This window comes from Anomaloglossus baeobatrachus, chromosome 9, assembly GCF_048569485.1.
Source record: "Anomaloglossus baeobatrachus isolate aAnoBae1 chromosome 9, aAnoBae1.hap1, whole genome shotgun sequence".
Lineage (NCBI taxonomy): Eukaryota > Metazoa > Chordata > Amphibia > Anura > Aromobatidae > Anomaloglossus > Anomaloglossus baeobatrachus.
Genome location: NC_134361.1, coordinates 40,886,768 through 40,913,051, shown reverse-complemented (window position 1 = coordinate 40,913,051; position 26,284 = coordinate 40,886,768). Strand labels below are relative to the sequence as shown.

Below are 26,284 nucleotides of genomic sequence, written 5' to 3'. Positions count from 1 at the left end.
ATGGATTTCTACTCACTGGTTACCGTCCTCTTGGTGATTCTCATAACCAGCATGATGGCTAATTATGCCAAGTTATTGTTGGGGAAGTCCAAGTTTCCTCCTGGACCAACTCCTCTTCCCATCATTGGTACGCTTCACTTGATGAACTTCAAGGATATCGTAAAGTCTCTACTGGATGTGAGTAAACCCAGAAACAAACTCGTAGAACACAGTAAGGATTCCTAAAGGAAATCAGCGGATAAAAAAAAATGACAACATTTTTTTACCTTATTTTATTCCCATTACACATCTGAGCATTACATTATTAACTTTTAAAAAAAAAATCCACCTATGGCTCCAAAAATATGGGTCTTATTATTAAGTGCTGATTTTTATAGTGGTCTTTTGTTCCAAGAGGGCGGTGCTAACCGAAATCTCTGGGGACATGTATACAGAATTACTTGTGAGCCACGCTCCCTTGGTAAAGAACATAAAAAATAGAACTAAAAAAAGTTCCTTATCTCTGGGGCTGGGTAGGAGATTTAAAAGAAGAAAAAATTCTCATGGTAGATGCAGGAGTAAAATAAGAACAAAAACTGGTCACTTTTGATCTGGTGACAGATCCTAAAGTTTACTTTTTTCTTGAAAGAAATCAACCATAAGGCAGAACTTGTTAAAGTGAGTTATACACAAAAAAAAAATGATGTGTCATCACTTCCAAATGGGGTGAGAGGTGGGTGGGTCCTGAAGAAAGCAAAGCTTAGACAGACATGTTAGATTTCAATTGGACTAATCATTCTATGGTCTTGAAATAAGCTGCTTCTGTAAATATCATCCAGTGTCTTGTCTCCTTCCCACTGTAAAAAGTTGCATACACAACCAAAAAAGTTAAACATGTTGTCAAATTCATGAATGGAGTGACCTTGTCAAGTCATGTCAAATCAATAACTTGTCATGGTGAACTAATTTTCTGCTTTCTCTCCTAGTTGTCAAAAAAATATGGGGACATATTTACAGTTTATGAAGGGAGCAAGCCAGTAGTCGTGTTATGTAGTTACAAAGCCATTAAAGAGACTTTAATCGACAAAGCAGAAGAGTTCAGTGGTAGAGCCTATCGTCCTTCATTTAATGACTTTACCAAAGGAGATGGTGAGTATTAAACTATCTAGGGTGTGAGGGACCCCTGGGACCAGTGGTAGACTTGGTCGGGAATCACCATCTTCCCCTTTCCTAGATACAGGGTTTCCCTTCCTTTTCGCGTTGGTACTTCCCGGTACCTGGCATGATAGCTTTTTATAGGACCACTCCAGGTTTCATTTTGATTGATTCTGGTATTCTGAGCTTGATGGATCATTCTTGATAGAAGGGTGTAGAATTTTTTTTGCCCCTCATCACCAATCACTTATTCCCAAGAGGATATCACTACTTTCCTGGTTGGCCCAAGAGCAGAACCTCAAAGAGGTTCTGTCTCTACTTTTATAACTAAAATAGTTTGTCACATTCTTTTCCTATTATATTTTTTTTTCTCTGGGTTGATCGGTAAGGAGATTGTAGGACTGTTTATGCTTGTAAATATTGACTCTTTAGACTCTTCTTCTGTGGTAGATGCTGGTTTAGGGTCATCCTGTTTGTGACACTTAATATCTCTGGTCTGTAAGATGAGTTGCAATGTTTGACGTTCCCATCATCACATTGCAAATTGTGGTTGGGCAGTCCCACTCAATATCTGTTAAGGGTTCATCACGTGAGGTGGCTTTTCTAAAGTCGGCGTTACACAATACGATATATCTAACGATATGTCATCGGGGTCACGTCGTTAGAGATGTCGTACCGTGTGACACCTCCGAACGACTGTGAACGAGCAAAAATACTCACCTTACCGTTGCTCGTTGACACGTCGTTCATTTTCATAAAGTCTGTTACATTCCTGGATGCAGGTTGTTCGTCGTTCCTGAGGCAGCACACATCGCTCCGTGTGACACCCCGGGAACGACGAACACAGCTTACCTGCGTCCCGCCGGCGATGCGGAAGGAAGGAGGTGGGCGGGATGTTACCTTCCGCTCATCTCCGCCCCTCCGCTTCGATTGGGCGGCCGCTGTGTGACGTCACTGTGACGCCGAACGTCCCTCACCCTTCAGGAAGAGGATGGTCGCCGCCCACAGCGAGGTCGTTTGGGAGGTAAGTACGTGTGACAGGGGTTAAATGACTTTGTGCGCCACGGGCAACAAATTGCCCGTGACGCACAAACGACGGGGGCGGGTGCGATCGCAGATACGATCGCATGATAAATCGACGCGTGTAATGGTGCCTTACGTCGCAGATTAAGGTGAACAATAAGGACTCAAGGTAAAGGCAAAGTGAGGAGGACTAAAGGCCCTGTCAAACACAGATAAATCTGTGGTTGTAGTAGAATTGTGGACAATCGGTGCCAGGTTTGTGGCTGTGTATGGATGGAACAATATGTCCCTGATTTCACTGCAACCACAGATCTTCCAAAGATTTATCTGTGTGTGTGTGTGTGACAGGGCCTTAACTGTCTAGCATGTGAAACAGCGATGACCAGGACAGTAAAAATATAGTAAAAACACACATGGATGGTAGGTGAAAAAAACAGCAGACTGGCCCCAGAAACAGCGGTTTACACGTTTCGAGGCGTGCGCCTCTGAATCCTAACCACCATCTGTAACAGCGTGTCCCTCCCCCGCCTGTCCTCATGGTGTAATAGTCTGTCTGTCCTTTGTGCTGCTTCTGCTGGGGGATTTTGTTCTTCTCAGCATGGGACTTCTCCAACCACAACTTGGTAAACAGAACAAAGCCAGGAGTGTAAAGTCCATTCATGTATCAAAAGCCATCAAATGTCCGAGCGGAGTTGGACTCTTCTGCCCATCTTAGGGGCGGATCCAAGGAGAGAAGAACAATGAGACTCATGTAGGTCAGTTAGTTGGATTTCGGCTGGAGAAGCACTAGGATCTATAGCTGAGGCTGGATCCTAAAGCCTGTGTATGGACTGTTACAGACTGGAGATCAGTGGCCACGTGGGATTGTGGTTTTTTTTTTGGGTTTTTTTTTCCCCCTGTTGGACTCAAGGAACTCATATAAGGACCATTGCCCTATTTTCCCTGGCATCGGAATACTAGGCGGTGCCCCTGGATCTTTTGTTTTGTTGTGGACTCCTTGCAGACTTTAAGGATTTATATTTGTTTGGTGCTTTATCTTTGTGGTTCCAATAAAGCCCTTTGGATTGTTCCTTGGCCTGGCGTCCCTCACTGCTCTGCCGCATACCCGGTCACATACTGTTTGGCAGCGGCGGGATCAGAGCAGAACAAATGGAGGACAACGGCCCATCAACCTCTGAAACCAGAAGCTCAGGATACAGGAACTGGACTATGTCGAACCTCAAAACAAAGGCCTGTGAATTAGGAGTTGGCTACAAAGGACTCTTCAAGGAGCAACTAATTGAGGCTCTGGAAGGAGCTTGCCTGCAAGATGGCACCGAGGAAGGATTTCCACAGCAAGGGGAGGAAAGACGGGAGCTGGAGGTAAATACCCAAAAAAGTCAATGGGTTGTGTGGTATGAGGAGGAGATGACACTGCTGGGAGATGAGGCCACCATAGAAGATAAGAGGGAGGCTATTCGTGGAGTTAAGGAGAGGGTATTGCTGGAGAGGCAGCTTGCTGTGGAAGCAGCTAGGAGCTCCAGACAGACTGTACCCACAGCACCAACTATGAGGGAATTCTCCAGAGTGTCCCGCAAGGACTTTAAGCCATTTAATGAAGCTGCAGGTGACATTAAGGGCTTCTTCCAGGACTTTGAGCATCAGTGCCGATTAATTGAAGTCCCAGAAAGAGAGCGAGTCAGACACCTGGTGGGCCTCTTAGAGGGTGGAGCTGCCGACGCCTATAGAGCTATGGACCCTCAGTGGAATTGTGAGTATGGGGAGATCAAACAGACCATTCTAGAACATTATGCCGTGACCCCAGATACTTATAGGACTCAGTTCCATATGTTAGCCTGTGATGGAGAAGTGTCTTTCAAAATGTATGCCCACAGACTGAAACAAGTGTGCCATCGCTGGCTGGAGGGAGAGGGAGCCTTAACTTGGGAGACCTTCCTCCAGGTCATCCTAAAAGAACAGTTTTATGCCAAGTGCCCTACTGAGATCTGGGAATGGGTGCGTGAGAGGAGACCAGAGACAGTGGAACAAGCTGCCGCTCTAGCTGATGAGGTACTCACTATCAAGCCTCAATGGAAGAAGCTGTTAGCAGAGGGAGCAAAAATGACCAGCACCCCAACACCAGAGGTTCCTTGTCCTTCAGTGCCCAATGTTCCTCAACCTCCTAGATCACCACCTCATGTGGATACCCGTGTGTATGTGCCTCCAGTTGTTTCTACCACATTTTCTGGAATGCGACGAGGAGAGAAAATAGAAGAGCGAAGCTGTGGGCATCCCGGGCATCTGCGTGCCACATGCCCATCTATCCCGTGGAGACATCCTCCAAATCGACATCCACCTCCAGCACCTGCACCTCCCTATCAGTAACCAAGGTCTCCTACCTACTTCTCCAGAAGGCAAACTGGAAGGAGTGAGACGCAGCGCAGATGTTATCAATGTGGGCAGCCTGGTCATCTGCAAGCTGACTGTCCAGGTGTTCAGAGGCAGAACAGCTGCAGACCACCTTTGCCTGTTGTGAGGTAAATCCGGAGATATGACGATAAATCATGATATTCAAGTATGTCAGGAAGCCCTCTCCTGGTGTCACCCCCCCTTTCCTTCACACAACTGGTTTAGCAACAAATCCCATGGCCATGTCCTGTGATATGGAAATGAGGTGGTGTGGGAACAATGGACACAGGATGACTCCCTGCCGTGACCCTGTAGTGGGGGCTGCTAGCTAGTTAGCAAGGCTATGGAAATAGCCAGACAGAACGACTCCAGTAAAAAATGGTTCATATCTCGCAAGCCATATTTCCGATAAATATGGCAACCATAAAAATGGTGTCTCTGCATGCGGACGATGCCGGCACACCCTTTTTATGGGAGCAGGACATTGGGAAATGCCCCAGGCGTGATATCAGCCAATGGGGAACTGGCAGACAGGTCATGAGTCCCCTCGTTCTGTAGCTAAATTCATAACTGTCACAATGAGAGCATTGGCGTCCGCCTACGACGCTCCCAGGCAAAGTTATGGCCAATATCCCCTTTGCTGGATAATTCTGATCCATGCAGGGGGAGTGGCAGTGCTTCCCTGTGAGGTCACTAAGGTAGGAGGGGACCTGGATCTGCCCAGGTTGATAACCCTACTTCGGCCATTTTCCAGCGTTCTTTCGCTGGGGGCACGTGTAGGAAACATCTGTGGGAGTTCCTGGAAACCTGGTCTACAGCGCCCCCCTGTGGCCAGACGCACAAGGTAACTGATTGAATTGCATACCTGTTTGAAAACCATGCTTTATCTGTAACTGTACTCTGACATATGTATATTCTGTAGATTCCCTATTGTATATATTGTAGTTCTAGTGTGCTTTAGGCTGATTAAATTATATAATTAATCTTGGGCTGTTCTGTTATCTCGATCTTGAATCCCACGTCTGTGTGTTCGGCTAATAGTTACCGTAAATCGGTTGGTGGCAGCGAGTTGTGCCAAGGATTATTGTGGGGAGGCCAGTGAGATTCGGGAAGATATTATATATTCCGCCCGCGGAGGTCGGGGGAATATATACCCTACTCTCACCGGGGACCCTTCAATAATCGGCATAAGTAGTATAGCGGCCTCCTTGCTTATTGTCGGGCAATTCCATAATTGGCCTGACTATAAGAGGGGCGCTAGAGAGCGCGTCACGTGCTCTGTCTGTCGGTCGGGAGGTATAAAGGAGGGGTGACCCCACTTGTTACCCCCCGATCGTGACGTACTGGTAGCCAGCGCGGGGGATTTCTGAGTGACCCCCCCGGTGGTTTGTGACACCTGTCCATTATCTACAGACACCTTCAGCAGGAGAAGAGCTGGATTCAGGCCCTGATGATTTGCCAAGTGACTCTGATATGTTGACTTCCCTACCAGGAGTCTATGGAGTGCGAGCAACAGCCACCCGTTCTTATGATCTTCAGCATAAACATCTACAGGAGGTCATGCTGGATGGCCAAAAAGTTGTTGGCTTTTGTGACACTGGGGCTTTTCTCACCATAGCAGATCCCCGAGTAATTCAACCAGAAGCAATTCAAAAGGGACCAGTAATTGCCATTGAATTGGCTGGAGGTACTCAGAGATATATTCCGAGAGCAAGTGTAACCCTGGATTATGGCTTTGGGGCAAAACAATGCATAATCGGTGTGATGAGCGGCCTTCCTGCAGACATTCTCCTAGGCAATGATGATGTGGGAGATATACAATGCCGATTTGTGGGTGCAGGAAGCAGAGTTCAAGTGAAGGAGGATAAAAACTGGAGCCGAACATTCAATCCTACATCTTCATCATACACTAAAGAACCTAGAGTCCATTCATGTATCAAAAGCCATCAAATATCCGGGCGGAGTTGGACTCTTCTACCCACCTTAGGGTCAGATCCCAGGAGAGAAGAACAATGAGACTCATGTAGGTCAGTTAGTTGGATTTCGGCCGGAGAAGCACTAGGATCTATAGCTGAGGCTGGATCCTAGAGCCTGTGTATGGACTGTTACAGACTGGAGATCAGTGGCCACGTGGGATTGTGTTTTGTTGTTCCCCCTGTTGGACTCAAGGAACTCATAAAGGACCATTGCCCTATTTTCCCTGGCATCGGAATACCAGGCGGTGCCCCTGGATCTTTTGTTTTGTTGTGGACTCCTTGCAGACTTTAAGGATTTATATTTATGTTTGGTGCTTTATCTTTGTGGTTCCAATAAAGCCCTTTGGATTGTTCCTTGGCCTGGCGTCCCTCACTGCTCTGCCGCATACCCTGTCACACCATCTTGGACAGATGCCATGCACTTAGAGGAATAGGTGAGCTGGATACCTTTTTGAACTTTCTTGTTCTGGATGGAAGGCAGAGGAGCAGAGTAGAGAAGGCCATATGACCCAGAACCAGGAGTGATACACACAGGAACTGAAGTTGCATATCAATCTAGGACTTAAAGCCGTGTTAGTAGTGTGAACAGCTCTAGTGAGAACAGGTCCAACGAAGAGGTTTTTTTGATGCCACAGAATTTGTAGTGTGAACAAGTCCAGAGTAGATTTGTTTTTTACTTATTTTTTGTTCTATGGTTACAGCTGACAATGTCAAGTAATTGTGCCACCCTGGCAGTGGATCAAACTGCTCGGATCCGGGGGTTGGCGACTACTTGTGGCTCGATGGTCTCTGGACCCGAGGGCTAGGGGCCACACTCTAAGGTGAAGGGGGGTATTTATAGGGGATTAGTATAGTTCGTGACGCCAGCCATGGTGTGCGGTAATTGGGTGTACTGCCACTGCCGTTGGGAGTACCCGAGGTGATGGAATTGGGCAGCAAGGTGACGTTACCCTCCACGGGTAGGGACAGGGCCCCTGGACTCTGTATGATGGTTGTGCAGGTGCAGTGCAGGGGTCAGTCGGATACTCACTCTGCAATGAAGCAGACGCTGACAACAGGGTAAACCAAGTCTCTGACTGCCGTTTCCTCTCGAGGGAAGCTCGTCCGGTTCTCGTCCCCTGCAGCACTGCCTGGTGGTCCGTAACCTGCCTCCTGGCACAAAAGTTTAGATTGTCCGTTGTGGCCCGCTAGCTTGAAGCTTTTCCGGGCCCCGCTCTCCATTGTGTCTAAGTGAGGGAGCCTACTCTCAGGAGCTCACTCTTGGGATTTCAGTGGACCGCTTGCTAGGAAAGTCTTATCCCCCTCGTTGCGCTAGTGCCCCCGATCTCTGAGCTGGGTGAGAACAGTCCATAAAGGCCCTGTCTTCCGCAGGTTAATTACCGGGTTGCCTGAAGCTTCTCCCCAACCTAGGGTCAGTGTACCCCGCCGTGCCTTCGGTCCCAGACCGGTGATAGGACCAGGCTGCTGGCCGTCCTCCTCGACTAGTTACAGGCACCTAGCCTCAATCCCCCTGCGACTGGGGGTCCAACTCCTTTAGGTCCAAACCACCGTCTGCGACCTAGTTTGCTTCTCCCCTGGGAGCTCCAACTCCCAGCTTCCTCAGAGCTCTTCACAGCTCAAGGGTCACTACTCGACTCAACTGACACCTCCCACCTCCCTGCCTGACCCCTAGATGGGCGGCCCTATGCCTGTTCGAGTAGCCCACTGGTGTGCCTGACAGGTGTGGTGCAAGATGTATCTAGGATTTGTGAATGCTGGTGGAGGCAGTACCGCATGTTAGGTTCCCAGAACCATGAGGGGTTGAATACTGCACGGGGAGGGCAGTTTGTGCAGAACCCTGTGATGACCCGAATAGTCCAGGGTGTCACATAATCATTCATTAGAATGGATCAAACAGCAATAAGTTATCTTAGAATGATACAAAAAAAAAAAAAAGTTGTGCAGACAGAGTTGATTACAACTGGATATGTTATTTTAACATTGAAGTCTATGGAAAACAGATCCGTTAAACAGCCATCCATTTTTCTTCCATTTGAAATGGATCTGATTTTTTTTGCTTAATGGATCAGTTTCAAATGGATGGTTATTGGACGTGGCTTAACTTTAAAAAGGATTATACGCCGATTCAGACATGGTTATACAACATAAGGTCCAGAAATGTATTTAGAAATCTATTCAATTTGTTTAGTGAAATCTGATGACTGATCCGCTGTAAAGAACAATCCAGTGTAGAGATATAGGTAGAGCACCACATAAAGAAAGAGTATACAGTAATGAACATGTCCCCTTGATGAGCTTATTAATATGAAATTAACTCTTCTATTGTACTGCAGAGTTTGCTTTCTGTAATGGAGAGAAATGGAAGGAGCTGAGACGTTTCGCCATGCTAACGCTGGGGAATTTTGGAGTAGGAAAACAGAGCTTTGAGGAGAGGATACGAGTGGAGGCTGGTTATCTGACCGAGACGCTGCAAAAAGCAAATGGTAAAGTAAAACACTTTTTTTTTTTTTTTTTTTTTTTTTATTTTTGTAACATCCTTTTGAATTTTTTTTCTTTTAATTGATTTCCAGATTACATTTTGTTTATGCACAATAGAACAATTACATTTATGGCACGAAGATGATTGTCCACAACTGATGTTTCCGTTAGAAGTTCACCAGTTGTTCCCCTCCTCTCAGACATACGTCACACATGACTTAGAAGTCTCAGAGACTTTCATATGAGATAAGAACATATTAAACGAAAAATGAAACCTTGAATATGAGACTGGTATATACTAAACAAAATGTACTAATACAGTATTAAAATAAAAAAAAAAAAAATATATATATATATATATATATATATATATATATATATATATATATATTATAATATTTTAACGATTAACCCTTCTATATCACCACTGATATAAAGAATCTTGAACATAAGGTTGTTGGCACCTCCTCTACCCATATAGTGTAATGCGGGCGTCACACGAGACAACGGATCGTGCGATGCATCGTCGGGGTCACGGTTTTCGTGACGCACATCCAGTATTGTACACGATGTCATCTCGTGTGACACCTCTGAGCGACGCAGTATCGCTCACAAATCGTGAGTCGTGTACTCGATGCTCAGTTTTAAAAAAATTGTTTAATTAAAATGGCGCCAGTTGTTCATCGTACCCGGGACAGCACACGTCGCTCCGTGTGACACCCCGGGAACGATGAACAGCAGCTTACCTGCGTCCCTCGGCTCCCGCCGGCTATGCGTGAGGAAGGAGGTGGGCGGGATTTTTACGTCCCGCTCATCTCCGCTTCTATTGGCCGGCGGCTGTGTGACGTTGCTGTGACGCCGAACGTCCCTCCCCCTTCAGGAAGTGGACGTTCGCCACTCACAGCGAGGTCGCACAGCAGGTAAGTGCGTGTGACTGTGCTTTAACGACTTTGTGTGACACGGGCAGCGATTTGCCCGTGACGCACAAACGACGGGGGCGGGTACGATCGATCGTGCAATCGCACGATCGATCGTACCGTGTAAAGCCCGAATAAGTCAAAAAGTGTGTAGAGAACCACATCAAACATGTACATCTTACGGCATGGTTCCAAATAAGGGTACTTTCACAGTTTCGTTAATTACCTTCGTCACAAACCGCCCTTTTGGAAAACAGCATAATCCGTTAACTGATTCCGTTGTTTCCCATAAACTTGTATGGATGACGGATTGTGCCAAAAGTACCTGCGCTGCTTCCGCTGGCCGGCGCTGCGTTGCTTCCGCTGGGCGGAAGGAACGCAGCATGTAACGTTTTTTGACCAGCGGAATCCTTAGGATTTCACTGCGCATGCTCTCTCTGGCTCCCTGCACACGTAACCAGGATACACATCGGGTTGCTAAGCAAAGCGCTTTGCTTAATAACCCGATATTTACCCTTGCTACTTGTGCAAGGAGCCAGCGCTAAGCGGTGTACGCTGGTAACCAAGGTAAATATCGGGTAACCAAGCACAGTGCTTTGCTTAGTTACCCGATATTTACCCTGGCTACGTGTGCAGGGAGCCTGAAAAAAAAAAAGTGCTGCACTCACCTTCCCCCGAGTCCATCGGTTAGTCTCCACGATGTTCCCAGTGTCTGGCTACCACGCTTTCAAAGTGATGTCAATGCCACAGCCAATGCCAATCGGGGAGCTCAGCGGCTCTAGTGTGGCATTCCCATATAGACGGACCAATCCTTGCAGAACCGCTGAGCTCTCTAATTAGCTGCAGTGCTATTGACACGACGTCCGCCAATGGCAGACATAGGAAAAAGCCGCAGATACTCATCGGTGGGTCCCAGGAAGCTGCGCACAGTGTAATACTAACTACTGTATATGAAGTTGGTATTTAGTCGTAGGATGGCACTGTTATTTGGAACCATGCTGCAAGTTGGATATATTTGGGCAATGTTTGTGGTTCTTTACACAATTTTTGACAGTACACTATACAAGGTCTACAGAGTGTTTGTGCTGATCACAAGCCTCAGGTGACAGGTCACATATGATACTGCAGCCGGGACAGTTAAAATACCCTGTAAGATCGAACAACGCTTGCCGATGTGTCTTTGCCCCCTTTTTTTTTTTTTTGAGAGAGAGATATTGGAAAATTCAGCTGGTTGGCCAAGGAGCTGCTACATCTAGGGCAAGTTTTGGAAATACTCTTCAATAATAGGATATACCATGCTTTGAAACCTTACCTGAACGAGACTGTGTAAGGGCTCGAGTGCACGTTGCATTGTTTTTTTTTTGCGTTTCTGCAGCGTTACATTGTCAAAATACATGTGTTCTGCTTCCCCAGCAAGTCTAGGAGAATCATGCAAAATCCCTGCGCACGATTCTTTTTTAAACGCAGCGTTTTGATTGTCAAAAATTTGACAAAATCTCTGCGTTTAAAAAAGCAGCATGTCAATTCTTTTGTCTGTTTTGGCAGCATTCTACACCCATTGAAATCAATGAGTTGCAGAAAAATGCTACCAAAATGTTAAGCAGTGCATTTGCACTGCATTTTTGTTGCGATCCGCATGTTTTTTTGACAAAACAAACGCAGGTCTTTCGGTCTCTCTCTCTCGATGTCTCTATCTCTCTCTCTGTCCATGTCGGTCTCTACCTCCCACCACCTCTCTCATATTCACCGATCCATGATCACCGGCGCGGTGCACGTTCACACTGTGGCGGCTTCTCCTCTTTTGAAAATGCCGGCCGCTCATTATTCTATCTTATTCCCTGCTTACCCCGCCCACCAGCGCCTATGATTGGTTGCAGTCAGACACGCCCCCACGCTGAGTGACAGCTGTCTCACTGCAACCAATCACAGCCGTCGGTGGGCGTGTCTATATCGAGCAGTGAAACAAAAAAATAAATAATTAAAAAAAAAACGTGCAGTTTCCCCCTCAATTTTGATACCAGCCAGGGTAAAGCCACACGGCTGAAGGCTGGTATTCTCAGGATGGGGAGCTCCACGTTATGGGGAGCCCCCCAGCCTAACAATATCAGCCAGCAGCCGACCGGAATTGCCGCATCCATTAGATGCGACAGTCCCGGGACTCTACCTGGCTCATCCCGAATTGCCCTGGTGCAGTGGCAAGCAGGGTAATAACTAAGGAATTAATGGCAGCAGCCCATAGCTGCCACTAAGTCCTAGGTTAATCATGGCCGGCGTCTCCCCGAGATACTGTCCATGAGTAACCGTAAGTTAAAGAAAATAAACACACACATCCAAAAATCCTTTTATTTGGAATGAAAGACAAAAAAACACCCTCTTTCACCACTTTATTAATCCCCAAATACCCCTCCAGTTCCGACGTAATCCACAGAGGTCCCACGACTTTCAGCTCTGCTACATGAAGCTGACAGCGAGCGGACACAGACCACAACCGCTATCTGTCATCTCCACGCAGCAACTGAAGTGAGCCGCACGATCAGTGATGACGTCACTCAGGTTACTCGCGGCCACTGCTCTCAGGTGGAGGACTGCAGCTGTGGCCGCAGGTCACCTGAGTGACTGCACCGCTGATCGCGCTGCTCACTGCAGTCACTCAGGGGATTTGCGATCACAGATGAGTCCTTCACGTCTGACCTTAAATCAGGCTGCCACAGAGAGAGAGAGAGAGAGAGAGATGCGCAATGTCAGTGAAATTGGGTGAAGCTCTGACGTCACTGCTGCGGACTCCTGTGTCCTGGCACTGACCTCGGAGGTTCATCTGAGTTCATGGTAGCACACAGAGACAGAGCCGCGGGATGACAATGAAGTCGGGTGAAGTTCATCCGAGTTCATTCTCATCGCCCGGTCTGTGTGTGCTGTCAGCGGGCATGTAGCAGAGCTGGGGGACCGCACTGACAAATGCATCCAAAACGCATGCAAAATGCGTCCAAAATACATGCGTTTTGGATGCATTCTTTTTGTCAACACGCAGCGTCAAGTCTGCCAGAGGGTGCATTTATTTCTGCACTAGTCAGGACGCAACGTGCGCATGAGCCCTTATTCCACCCAATAGACCTTGTTACTCGGCTTCTGTGCATCCTGACCTTCAGCTCTTGATTTACTTAGTCCTCTTTGATGTTTTAGGATCCCCTATAGATCCCAATTACCCTATGTTACATTCTGTGTCCAATGTGATTTGCTCTGTGGTGTTTGGCAGCCGGTTTGAATACGAAGATGAAAATTTTCAAAAGCTTGTGAAATGTGTTCAAGACATCTTCCGCATCATGAGCTCACGCTGGGGACTGGTAAGTAAAACCTTATCATGGGGTCGCCATATTAGTGATTATTTTTTTTTTACTTTTCTTGGGTCATTGTTACTCAATCTCCATTGGAAAGTACAAAATATCCATCAGTTCAAAAAGTCTACACAATAAAAAATGTTATACATTTTAGGTAACATTATCTGTTATTCAAAATATACTGTCCACTTTAGCCAATGTGACCTAAAAATCATATAATAAACCCGCTGAAAATCAAATGCTAGTCAGGGCAGGAGCGGACACAAGCAGAAGGGGGCCACTGTGCGAGAACAGATAGAGATAGAGATAGAGATATATATATATATATATATATCTCTATCTCTATCTCAGACCTGCGACACACATCCGTGCCACCGGCACGTGTTTGTCATTTTTTTACACGTACCGGCGGCACGGAGACACGTACAGCAATGCTACCCTATGGTAGCAGGCACACACACGTAAAACCACACGGAACGTGTGTCCGTGTGCGTTTGTACGTGTGTGCGTTTTTCAAAGCGCTGACATGTCCGTTTTTTCTCCGGCAGCACGGGTGTCACACGGCCCGCACCCGTACTACACGGGTGTAGTGTGGATGCGGTCCCGTGTGACACGCGCCGGAGAAAACACACGTGTCAGTAAAAAAAAAACAAAAAACATTAACTCACCTTCTCCTGCCCTCCTGTCTCTGCTGCTGCTGCCTCTTGCTGCCAACCGCCGCTCATTAATCTCATAGAATATTCACTTCACTGCCTGGCAGCAGCAGCAGCGGGGAGACGGGAGGGCTTGAGACCGAGGATCAGCACCACGGACAGCAGGAAGGACCAGGTGAGTATGATAATTACCGGTTCTACGTGTGCTATCGCGGATAGCACATGTAGAACACACGTGGCCCGCACGTACCAGAAACACGTACTTACCTGCACGCAACACGCAGGGGAAATACATGTCTCTCGGCACGTGCGTGAATTTCACGTGAGTGTGGCAGAGGCCTCACATGGTGTCTTGTTAGTAATCCGGCGTGCAGGAGATAATTTCTGCTAGCCTGTGGATTACTGCTTGAGGCCTGAAACACACATCTGTGAAACACGTGCGTGTTTGGTCCGTTTCCGTGTATATTGGAGACACGGCCAAACGTGCACCAATGTTATTGTATGATAAAAGCTCCACGTGCGTTTTTGATGCATGTCCGTTTGTCCGTGATCCGTGTGTGTTTTGCACGGCAGCATGTCCGTTTTCTGCATGCCACACGGACCCAATGAAAGTCAATGGGTCTGTGCGCACGTCCGAGTGACACGGACTCATCTCTGTTTGCTCCCTGTACGTTTTGTGCTTTTTTTCATGTGATGTCGGTCTTTTTTCTTTTTCTGTTTTGTTCTCTCCCTCAGTCGGTCTCTGTCTGTCGGTCAGTCTCTCTGTCTTATCTGTCCCTCTAGCTGTCTGTCGGTCAGTTCCCCCCCCCTCTCTCATACTTACCTGTTACACCTCGTGGCTCTCCTGAGGCAAGGACTGAGGCAGTCTCCCATTCCTTGCCTGCCACGAGCGCTCCTGCTCAGCAGCGCCGAAGGTCTGCCAGACTGCGCAGTGTGCAGGAGATACCTTCTCAGAGAGGCAGCAGAAGGGTGACACCTAGTGGTTCTCCTGTTACAAGGAGTGAAGCGGTCTCCCATTCCTGGCCTGCCACGGGTCCTCCTGCTCAGCGGCCCCGAAGGTCTGCAGAGGTTTGCTACTCAGGGAAGCAGTGAGACTCCCGTTATCTCTGCACATTGTGAGACTGAGGATCCCGCCTCTATTTCCCAGAGGCAGGAGGGTGAGCATGTGCAATGCGTGGTGGGTCCTGATTCGCCCACTGACGTCACACGGCTTGATGACAAGGCTGGTGACGTGGTGAATCCTGACTGGCCAGGCTGGGACGTCGTGGACCCTGATTGGGTCAAGTCCGTCATCTCCGCCTCGCGCCCGCCCTTGGGTGGAGCTACACCTCCTTAAAAGCTCCCCCTGCAATCATGGCGGCGTGCGACCGTCCTTCTATGTTTGGATGTCTGGCAGCGTGCTGCCACGCCACTGCTCAGGCATTACTGTCTTTTGTGGGCTTGGCCCTTGCTGCTTAGGCAGCACCTGGTTTGCAGGCCATGTCCCTGCCTTGCTGCTCCGGCAGTATCCCCTTCAACAGGCCGTGTTCCTGTCCCAGGTGAGCTCCTCAAGTCTCCACCGGACTCACCTGGTTATTGAAAGCACACGTGCGTGGGCACCTCTGTGCTACCCTCGTGCCATATTCTCGTGACTTCCACTGGCACACGTGCGTGGGCACCTCTGTGCTTCCCCGTGCAACAGGTACACCGAGCCGTGAGATCCGTGCCATACAACCCTCATGGGTTAGGGCAGACCGGTGTACATAGATCGTCTGTGACATTCCAGACGATCGCTAGCAGCAACCAGCTCACTCTTCACCCACCATAGCAGCGGTCCCTTACACCGCACAGTGGACCTTGACCGGCGGAAGCTGTCCATTTCCCACCTTGGCACGCTTCCCCGGGTCCCCCTCGTAACACTTACCGTTCCCCGATCTCCGGCGCGGCGCTGCACGGCTGTTATAAAAACTTCGGCGGCTTTTACTATTTTGAAAAAGCCGGCCGCCCATTAATCAATCTCGTATTCCCTGCTTTACCCGCCCACCGGCGCCTGTGATTGGTTGCAGTCACACACGCCCACCACGCTGAGTGACAGCTGTCTCACTATACCCAATCACAGCAGCCGGTGGGCGTGTCTATACTGTGCAGTAAAATAAATAAATAATTAAAAAAAACGGCGTGCGGTCCCCCCCAAATTTTAATACCAGCCAGATATAGCCATACGGCTGAAGGCTGGTATTCTCAGGATGGGGAGCCCCACGTTATGGGGAGCCCCCTAGCCTAACAATATCAGTCAGCAGCCGCCCAGAATTGCCACATACATTATATGCAACAGTTCTGGGACTGTACTCGGCTCTTCCCGATTTGCCCTGGTGCGTTGGCAAATCGGGGTAATAAGGAGTTATTGGCAGCCCATAGCTGCCAATAAGTCCTAGATTAATCATGTCAGGCGTCTCCCGGAGAAACCTTCCATGATTAATCATTAATTGGTACCTTTAGCCCAGTTCCAGCGGGAAAGCACCTGAGCTATGTGTTGTGGAAGTGAAAACCAGTGGTTAACCTCTTCCTTACCCGGGATGAGTATTGCACCTTAAGTCAGATGCAATACTCTGTGGCAACTGAGCCTCAGGGGCGCCACACCTGCAATCATGTAGCCAGGTTCTGATTCCTGCTGTCCGTGGCTTATGCAGCATGAATCAGATGACAGGTTCTCTTTAACCTTCTTACTACTATATATCTCCAAAGATGCTATTAACCCTTTTCAATTACAAATCTCATGTGACCACAAGTATGCGATTTGCATACATGCTGTCAAGTCCCAACTTGCTCAACTCCTGTCTTGAGCGAGGACGGAATGTGTACGGAAGCATGCAAATCGTTAACTTGCCGTCATTTGACCATCCATTTTTGCCGCCGGCACCGGTGAATCCTGATAGTGAAAATTTAAAAGTCTGCAGCCACATAGTGACAGCAGCCTTTCATCTCAAACCTGGACAACCTTCTTAAGCTACGTGGACATGTTGAGTATTTGAATCAGATTTTTCTACATATAAGGCATCTTTTGCACGTCAGTGATTCCGGTACATATGATGCCATTTTTATACGTACCAGAATCACGGACATACGCAAACCCATAAAAATCAATGGGTCTATGCAGCACTGATGTCACACGGACCACACACTGATGTGACACGTACCTGAGAAAACACGTGTCTTTGAAATAAAATTATTTTCTATACTCCCCTATCTCCAGCGCTGCTGTCTTCGTCGCTGCTGTCACTTGCTTCAGGGCTTGCTCATTATGCTCATGAATATTCACTGCGACGTGCACCCGGAAGCAGCAGCACCACGGACAGCAGCTTCGGGGACAGATGAGTTAAAAAGTTCCTGATCTCCGTGTGCTATCACAGATAGCAAATGGTGAACACTAGTGTGCGAAAATCACGGCACATGGATGGGCCATACGCACCTTCAAAACGGACCGTGAAAAATGTGTGTATTTTTCACTGACGTGAGCAAGAGGCCTGAGACAGTGTTTTGGCAGAAAAAAAATGCCTAAAATAAGCAAGTTTTTTGTTGTGTGAAGAAGCAACAAAAACACTAAAAATAGATTTGTTCCAGATTTGAAAAAAATGCTTTGGTCAATTTGGAAGAAAAAAATAAGCAGCGTGTGCATGAGACTGCAGAATTCTCATTATCTTTACTGGTTCTGTGTAATTTTTTTTTTTTTTTTTTTTTCTGGGGGGAAAATGCTGCAAAAAATTCAACGTGTCATCATGCCCTAAAGGTATGTTCACACGTGTTTTTTTTTTTTTTCTCTGTAGCAAAACTTTGAATGTCAGCAGAAAAAATGCTGCATAATATAAAAAAATTAAATAATAAAATTTAAAAAGATGATGCAGATTTCTAAAAACACCCAGAGGGTCAAAAAATGCAAGTAAAAAAAAAAACAAAAAACAACAAAAAAACAAGCGTGTGCATGAGTTTTATTTTTCAATCTCATTCACTTTGCTGGTACTGTAAAACAAAGCATGTGCACATACCCTTATACTTTAACAAAAAACTTGAGTTAATCACGGGGTAATCTTTGGGGTGAAACAATCCTTTTAACCCGAAAACAAATTCAAGTTTTAGAGATTGTTGTTAATGTGTATTCAGATGTTATATTATATGATAAAAATGGGAAAAATAAAAGTTGCAATAACTGTGGCCATTTCCCCCCCCCCCCTTCCTCCCCCCCAAAAGCTATTCGACATATACCCAAATATCATGAAGTACATACCTGGGCCCCACCATACAATCATGGAGAACTTTACTATGATGGCAGACTTTATTAAGGAGAAGATGGAGGACAACGTGAAGACTTTGGACAGTAACAACCCGAGAGATTTTATAGACTGTTTCCTGATCAAAATGGCGAAGGTACAAAAACAGTTTAATGTTCTATCAAGCAGTAATTTCTTGAAATGTATACAATAGTTGTAAGCACTGCATCGTGGCTCAGCATTGTATGGTGGCTCAGTGGTTAGCACTACAGTCTTGCAGCGCTGGGATCCTGGGTTCAAATCCCACTAAGAACGACATCTGCAAGGAGTTTGTATGTTCTCCTCGTGTTTGCGTGGGTTTCCTCCCACACTCCAAAGACATACAGATAGGGAATTCAGATTATGAGCCCCAATGGGGACAGTGTTGTTGATGTATGTAAAGCGCTGTGGAATTAACGCTATATAAGAGAATAAATATTCATATTAATGGGGGTTTTATCGAAGCTTTTTTTTTTTTTTTTTTTTTTAATGCCAGAGCACTGGAGAAAAGTTGCCAGTTTGAACGTTGATTTTACTGTTTTATACAGCTGTTACAACTTTTACAAAACTGGGTGAGAAAGTGAATGTGTTTATCTAAAGGCCACTTTACATGCTGCGATATTGTGACCGATATCGCTAGCGTGGGTACCCACCCCCATCGGCAGTTGTGCGACATGGGCAAATCGCTGCCCGTGGCGCACAACATCGCCCAGACCCGTCACACTACTTACCTGCCATGCGACGTCGCTGTGACCGGTGAACCGCCTCCTTTCTAAGGGGGCGGTTCGTTCAGCGTCACAGCGACGTCACAGCTGCGTCACTGAACCGCCGCCCAATAGAAGCGGAGGGGCGGAGATGAGCGGAGATCATCCCACCCACCTCCTTCCTTCCGCATTGCCGGCAGGACGCAGGTAAGGAGAGCTTCCTCGTTCCTGCGGTGTCACACACAGCGATGTGTGCTGCCGCAGGAGCGACGAACTATATAGTTACTGCAGCAGTAACGATATTCGAGAATGGACCCCCATGTCACCGATGAGCGATTTTTGCGACGATGCAAAATCGCTCATAGGTGTCACACGCAGCAACATCGCTAATGCGGCCGGATGTGCGTCACAAATTCCGTGGCCCCAACGAGATCGCTTGAGCGATGTCGCAGCGTGTAAAGCGGCCTTTAGGCTAGTTTCACACTTGCATTGTGCGGCATCCGTCTCATTGCGTTGTGTGACAGATGTAACGGATGCGTCGCATATAGTGGCACAACTGATGCGACAGATCCTGCAAAACAACGGAATCCGTTGTAGCTTTTTTTTCAGCAATTTACTCAACTGAGCACGCGCAGTTGTGTAAAGACGGTTCCGTCACAGGAATCCGTCAAATGACGGATTCCAACGGATTCCTCCACCATAGGCTTCCATTATAACAATGACGGACGCCGACGGAATCCAGCACATTGCATTTTTTTTGACGCTCCGGGAAGCGCAGAAAAACGCTACATGCTGCGTTCATTCCGCCCGGCGAATGCAACGCAGCGTTGGCTGGCGGATGCAATGCAGGAGCATCAGTCGCAATGTGTCGTCCATACAAGTCCATGGGAAGCAGCGGAATCTGTTAATGGATTGCACTGTTTTCCAAAATGGCGGATTGCGACTGAAGGAAAAAAACGCAAGTGTGAAAGTACCCGAAGCAAAATGATTGCTCTGAGAAACAAAATTATAATCTTGTAGTTCTGATATCTATTAATGGCTAACAAAAATAAAATAAGTGATGTTACAAAATAAGCTTTCAAGACTTCTCGGGTCTCTTCATCAGGCATGGTATAACAAAGTATCTGAAGAAGCGCATATATATACACATAAGAGGCATGGTATAATAAGAAGAACACTTTTAAAGAGCACCAACCACCGGGATTTTCCTATATAAACTAAAACCAGTGGTATACTGGCACTATCCTGCTGATTTTATACATATCTTTAGTTGAGAGATCGGATGTATACTTTCTTAAATATAGGCAAAGAAAGAAGAGCCAGCACGATCTGAGTGGCATGCATCATATAAAAGTGCAATTTCACGGATTTATTCCATCTGTACTATAATACAAAATGAGATTTTTAGCAAATAATTGATCAATTATTTGAGCCACCCCTGCCACTTCACGGCAAATCTCGATCGGGAGGTCCTACTCTGAGAAGGTCAGTTCTGATATTGTCCTGGTGTGTGTGGCGTCTGCTACACATGATGGGACCTGGGCTGACCTTTTATCTGCAGTTGCGTCTTGCTGCGACATGGAGGTGTGCCGCCCCCGTGGAAGCAGCCGGGCTGCTCGGATCCGGGTTCTCAGTGGCTCGAGGGTCTCTGGACCCGGGGGTCGTGCGGCCACTCAAATGAAGGGGGGTTATTTACAAGGGATTATAGAGTTCGTGACACCACCCGTGGGGCGCGGTAACTGAGGAGAATACTGCCGCTGCCGTTGGGGAGTACCTAAGGTGATGACTGGGGGCAGCCAGGTGTTGTAACCCTCCACGGGTAGGGGTAATGCCCCGGGACTCGGTGTGGGGTATGGCCGTGGGATGCAGGGATCACTTTAGTACTCACTCAGTCCATTAAGCAGACACCAACAATCGGGTAAACCAAGTCTCTGGACACCGCTGCTGCTGAGGGGAGCTAGTTCGGGTCCCGTCCCCAATGGTGCTGCCTGGTGATCCGTGACCTGCCTCCTGGCACTTAGTTTACTTCTCTGTTGGTCCCGGTAGTGTGAAACCGGGTCCCGGGTCCCGCTCCACACTATGGCTAAGTGTGGGAGCTTGTTCTCAGGGCTTACGCTTGGGACTTTCTGGACCGTTTTGAGTGGAAATTCCTATCCCTCTCGTTGCGCTAATGCCCCGATTCTGGAGAGGTTGGGAACGGATCTTGAAGGCTCCGTCCTCCACGGGTAAATTATCGGGTTGCCTGAAGCTACTCCCCGACCTAGGGTCTACGTACCACGGCGTGCCTCGGTCCCAGACCGGTGATGGTGCAAGGCTGCTGGCTGTCCTGCACGACAGATCCGAGCCCTTTGCCATGATCCCCTGCGACTGGGGGTCCGATTCCTCTAGGCTCAGACCACCGTCTGCAACCTAGACAGCTTTCTTACAGGAGTCACCGCTCCCAACATCCTCACAGCTCGAGGGCTACTTCCAGACTCTCCAAACACCTACTCCCAACTCACTGACTACACTCCTCACCTCCCCTCCCTGACCCCCCCTCCCCTGCCCAGGTGGGCGACTCTATTCCACTCAAGCCGTCCACTGGTGTCTGGTGGGTGTGGTGCAGGGTGTATCTAGGATTTTATTTGCTGTTGGAGGCAACACCATTTGGTTGGAACCCATAACAAAGAGAAGGTGGATACTGCATGGTAGGGTAGAATGTGCAATACCCTGTGACGACCTGATAGTCCAGGGGCGTCACAGAAGCAGTTATATATAGGTTACAGATATGTGTGCTTCAGTATATGGTTCTGCTTTTAATTTTTTTTTTATCTAGGAGGCTGCATGGCACATGAACTACATAGTATAGATTAGGGCCCCCCCCTATCAAGATTTGCCGTGACGTGGCAGGGGTGGCTCAAAGAATTGATCAATTATTTGCAAAAAATCTCATTTTGTATTATAGTACAGTTGGAATAAATCCGTGAATTTGCACTTTTATATGATGCATGCCACTTTCAGATCGTGCTGGCTCTTCTTTCTTCTTAAAGATAGGCAAGTGAAGTTTGTGAAATGCACTATTTGATAGCAGCTACAGAATATCTAATAGGTGGGTCAGTTTTGCTACTTATTACCATCCCTGTCTGCCTGCCTATCCTTCCTCCCCCCCCCCGATTAATAACAGAGACAGGGAGAGGAAGGACAGGCAGCGGACAGGGATGGGAATAAGTAGCAAAACCCGACCCACCTATTAGATATTCTGTAGCACCTATCAATCAAATAACAGTGCATTTCACTTTTCTTGCCTATATTTAAGAAAGTATACATCCGATCTAACAACTAAAGGTATGTACAGAATCAGCATGATAGCTCCAATATAGCACTGGCTTTAGTTTATATAGGTAAAATTCTGGTGGCTGGTTCTCTTTAACCCATCTTCAAAAGACATTTTTAAAACAAGACTATCACCCCACCTCCATTGATGATGAGATCATTGGAGCCACAAGGACTCTTAGAAGTCAACTGCTTCAATACAAAAGAAAAAGAGGAAAATAATTGGGTACCCCCTGGGGGTGACCTACAACCCACAGCTTGAGGTACTGAGAAAAACGACTAAGAAACTTCACCATGTTCTACACAAGGATGATCGGTTAAAAACAATATTTAAAGAACCTACATTGTTATGCTACAGGCAACCTCCTAATTTAAGAAACATCATGATCCGAAGTTCAATGCTCTCAAATACACTAAAGCCTGCTTTACACGTTGCAATTTCGCATACGATTTCGTATGCAATTTGCAACGCCCCCATCGTATGTGAGGCACATTCAATTTGTTGAACGTGCCGCACATACGAGTAACTCCCCGTCACACATACTTACCTTCCATACGACCTCGATGTGGGCGGCGAACGTCCACTTCCTGGAGTGGGAGGGACGTTCGGCATCACATCGACGTCACGCGGCAGCGGGCCAATAGATGCGGAGCTGAGCGGGACGTAAACATCCCGCCCACCTCCTTCCTTCTGTATTGTGGGCCGGGAGCCGCAGGACGCAGGTGAGATCTGTTCATCGTACCCGGGGTGTCACACGCAGCGATGTGTGCTGCCCCGGGTACGATGAACAATCTGACGTGCAATTCTAGAGACAGGTACGATGTGTATGCGATGAATGTTTACCGTTCAATCGCAATCGCACGTACCTGTCACACACTGCAATGTACCTTACAATGCCGGATGTGCGTCACTTACGACGTGACCCCGCCCACACATTGTAAGATACATTACAGCGTGTAAAGCGGGCTTAAGAGGAACTTATCCTTGCAATGTGAAGACTAGAGCTGCTAAACCTCCACCCTGTAAGACCAAGACCGGACACAGATCCCAACACATATCAGGAATATAAGTTTCTTGGGACATTCACATATTCCTCTTCCAACGTGGTGTACTTACTTAATCCTGAAAGAACCGGACACAACTGGAAGGGCGTCAGCACGGGAGGGGAGTATAGGCTTTATTATTTTACCTGGGGGAAACGTGAAATCAGGAGGGTTTTCCTAGTAATGGACAACGCCTTTTTATAGAATTCTTCTCATGATAATTTCCTTCCTTGATTAACGTGTCTGTATCTTTTCTTCAAACGTAGGAAGGGAAGAATAAAGCAACCTTCTACAATACCAACACTTTGGTGATGAACTCTTTAATGTTGTTCTTTGCTGGAACGGAAACCGTGAGCACGACTCTGCGATTTACATTCCTGCTCCTCATGAAACACCCTAATGTAGCCGGTATGTCACCGATTCTGGAAAGAACTGTGAAAGATCTTAATATGATAAGAACTAACCAAGTGTTCTTCACCCTTAGAGAAAGTCTACAAAGAGATAGAAGACGTCATTGGCCAACGTCCACCAAGTTTTGAGGACAGATACAATATGCCGTACACGGAAGCGTTTATATATGAGGTGCAGAGATTTTGTGATGTGTCACCGTTGGTTACTCCCCGAGAATTGACCATGGATACTCAAATTCGCAATTATATATTCAAAAAGGTAAAAATCAACTTAGGCTATGAAAAAGATAATAATAAAAACGATTCTATAGAAAAGTTTACTTATTATTTTTTCCTAATTTTTTTTTCCAAAACATAGGGTACAGTTGTCACCCCAGTCCTTACACATGTGCACAAGGACAGGACACAGTTCAATGATCCTGAAAAGTTTGAACCAAACAACTTTTTAGATGAAAATGGGAAACTTATAAAGAGAGAATACTTCATGCCGTTTTCTGTAGGTGAGGATGAACTGAACTAGGTTCTGACCGGTATCTGTCATGAAGGGATTGTATATCCTAATGATATGTAATCACTTTCAAAGAGAATGCTTCTATAGAGTGTCACGGTCATCTCTCTGTTTTTGAAGGCTAGTGACAGCTCTAGGACTGCAGCCTCTTATCTGGCTCTCTACATTTAAATGTTGTTTTGTTTCTCTTCGTACTGAAATGGTTAATGTCAGTTTTGCTGCTAGCAGTTTTTCCAGCAGTTCCTAGCTGAGTGTTTCAGCTGCAGCTGCTTTGCAGCCACGCCCCTTCAGGTTTAAGTAGCGCAATCCCTACTGAAGATACAAACTCATTGTTCTCTGGCTGCCTTGGAGGAAGGTTCTGCCATGAAGTTTTCCTGTACTCAAGCTTTATCCTTTTTTGTTGCTATCCCCCTCCCTGTTTGTCTTACCTTACCTGGTGTCTTGTTAGTGCAGTGGTGGGTCTAGTGAACCTCACCTGCCCCTCACTAGCTAGGGAATCTATAGGATCTTCTTAAGGTCTTAGGTTCCTACTCAGCGACAGTTGCAGAGACTGTATGGGGACTGGTTAGGAGAGTAGGGACAGTTGCAAGTAAGGATAGGAAGTGTCCCACCTACTCCTCTCACTAGCTCCAGGCCCCCCCGTCATTGTGTCCCTAGTGTCCCCTTTGCTGTGCTTTTTGTTGTGCATCCAACACACGTAGGTCTGAACGGCCCTGCCACGCTTGTCATACCCGGCAAGTGTGACATAGGGCTAGGGCTATAACTGTGTCTTTGGTTGAAACCGTCATCGTGAGACTGAATTTCGCTTGGATCCACTGCTACAGTCTGAATTTATTAGAAAAGTGACACCTAATCTACTAAGACCACAACAAGCAAGCCATGAAGAATCCAACTGACTAGCTCCACCGAGTAAAGTTTGGTCATGCAATGGCTGTCATAGCCAAAATTGCTTGAAGCCCTAGCCTTAAGGGTTTGATCCATTTGCACTACCAGTTCTCTAAGTGAGAACCTGCTTGTGATTTACTTTTTGGATCCTGGAGATAAGGCACAGAGTGCATTATCAAACGTTTGATATTATATAGCCATAGAGATATGCTAATATTTTGAAATTCAAAACTATCATCTTTCTCAGGAAATTTGATTTGCAATTTAATCGATTTGCCAGTAATTGAAAGTACTGAGATGGAAGCTGGGACACCTTCTCACCATCAACATGTTAGGTTAGGTCATGGGTTGAATTCAATGGACTTAAGTCTACCTTCAATCTTAAACACTATGAAACGATAAATAGCTGCTGTATTCCCTGCCTCTGCTTTTATACAGGCTGTGATAGTCGATCCTGATTAGCTATGCTATACCATGTAATGTGACTGTTATTTACAGTTAGAGCAGTCAAACTCTGGAATGCCAACCACAAGAGTTAGTAATAGCAGATACTATAACGGCTTTTAATGAAGGGCTGGATGAGTTCCTCAGTACACACGACATTGTCAGTTATAAAAGATTTTGTGATGACCTGTATAATTGGTGGAGGAAGGTTGAACTAGATGGAACTAGGTCTTTTTTTTTTCAACTTATGTAACTATGTAAGAACGGGTAGTTGGATACCACCCAAAGATAAACTTATTTGGCTCAGATGGTGTCAAGCATGTGTGGCAGCAACTGGGTGAGGAGGACAAAGACAAGTGTGTCCTGTCTTCAGTCAGGCATGGTGGTAGGAGTGTAATGGAGTTGACTTTACTGATCTCTACATGTCGTCTATTAAAATTAGTAGAATCTAAAATAGAATATATCACCTATTGGAGATGTTTCTCTATTCACCGATCTGTCTTTCCAGGTAAGAGAATTTGCCCGGGGAAGAGCTTGGCTGTTATGGAGCTTTTCATTTTTATCATCACACTTCTGCAGAAATTCACGATCAAGTCACCAGTGCCCCCCGAAAAGATCTCGGTCACTCCAGTGGGAGTTGGGTTTGTAAATTTTCCTCCCAACTTTGAGATATGTCTTATACCCCGAACTTTTTCTGAAAAATAACATAATATTATAATAACGTGAGTCAATCCTGAGAGATTGTGGGGAAATGTTTGTGAGTGCGGGAAAAAACTTGTAACTAAGGAAG

At 46.7% G+C, this 26,284-nt stretch overlaps 1 protein-coding gene across 1 annotated transcript; it reads left to right on the top strand.

Moving 5' to 3' along the window:
- LOC142250414 (cytochrome P450 2F2-like) lies at positions 1-26,284 on the top strand. Its single transcript, XM_075322578.1, has 9 exons — positions 1-177; positions 966-1,128; positions 8,855-9,004; positions 13,097-13,257; positions 18,129-18,305; positions 23,514-23,655; positions 23,732-23,916; positions 24,016-24,157; positions 26,003-26,284. The coding sequence occupies exons 1-9, from the start codon at positions 1-3 to the stop codon at positions 26,197-26,199; spliced, it is 1,494 nt and encodes a 497-aa protein (XP_075178693.1). The 3' UTR covers positions 26,200-26,284.

Excerpts from the sequence above, each read along its gene's own strand:
- LOC142250414 (XM_075322578.1), top strand. The coding sequence starts at position 1 with ATGGATTTCTACTCACTGGTTACCGTCCTCTTGGTGATTCTCATAACC. Across the intron at positions 178-965 it reads TCGTAAAGTCTCTACTGGAT|TTGTCAAAAAAATATGGGGA; the intron begins GTGAGTAAACCC and ends TTTCTCTCCTAG. Across the intron at positions 23,917-24,015 it reads GCAATTATATATTCAAAAAG|GGTACAGTTGTCACCCCAGT; the intron begins GTAAAAATCAAC and ends TCCAAAACATAG.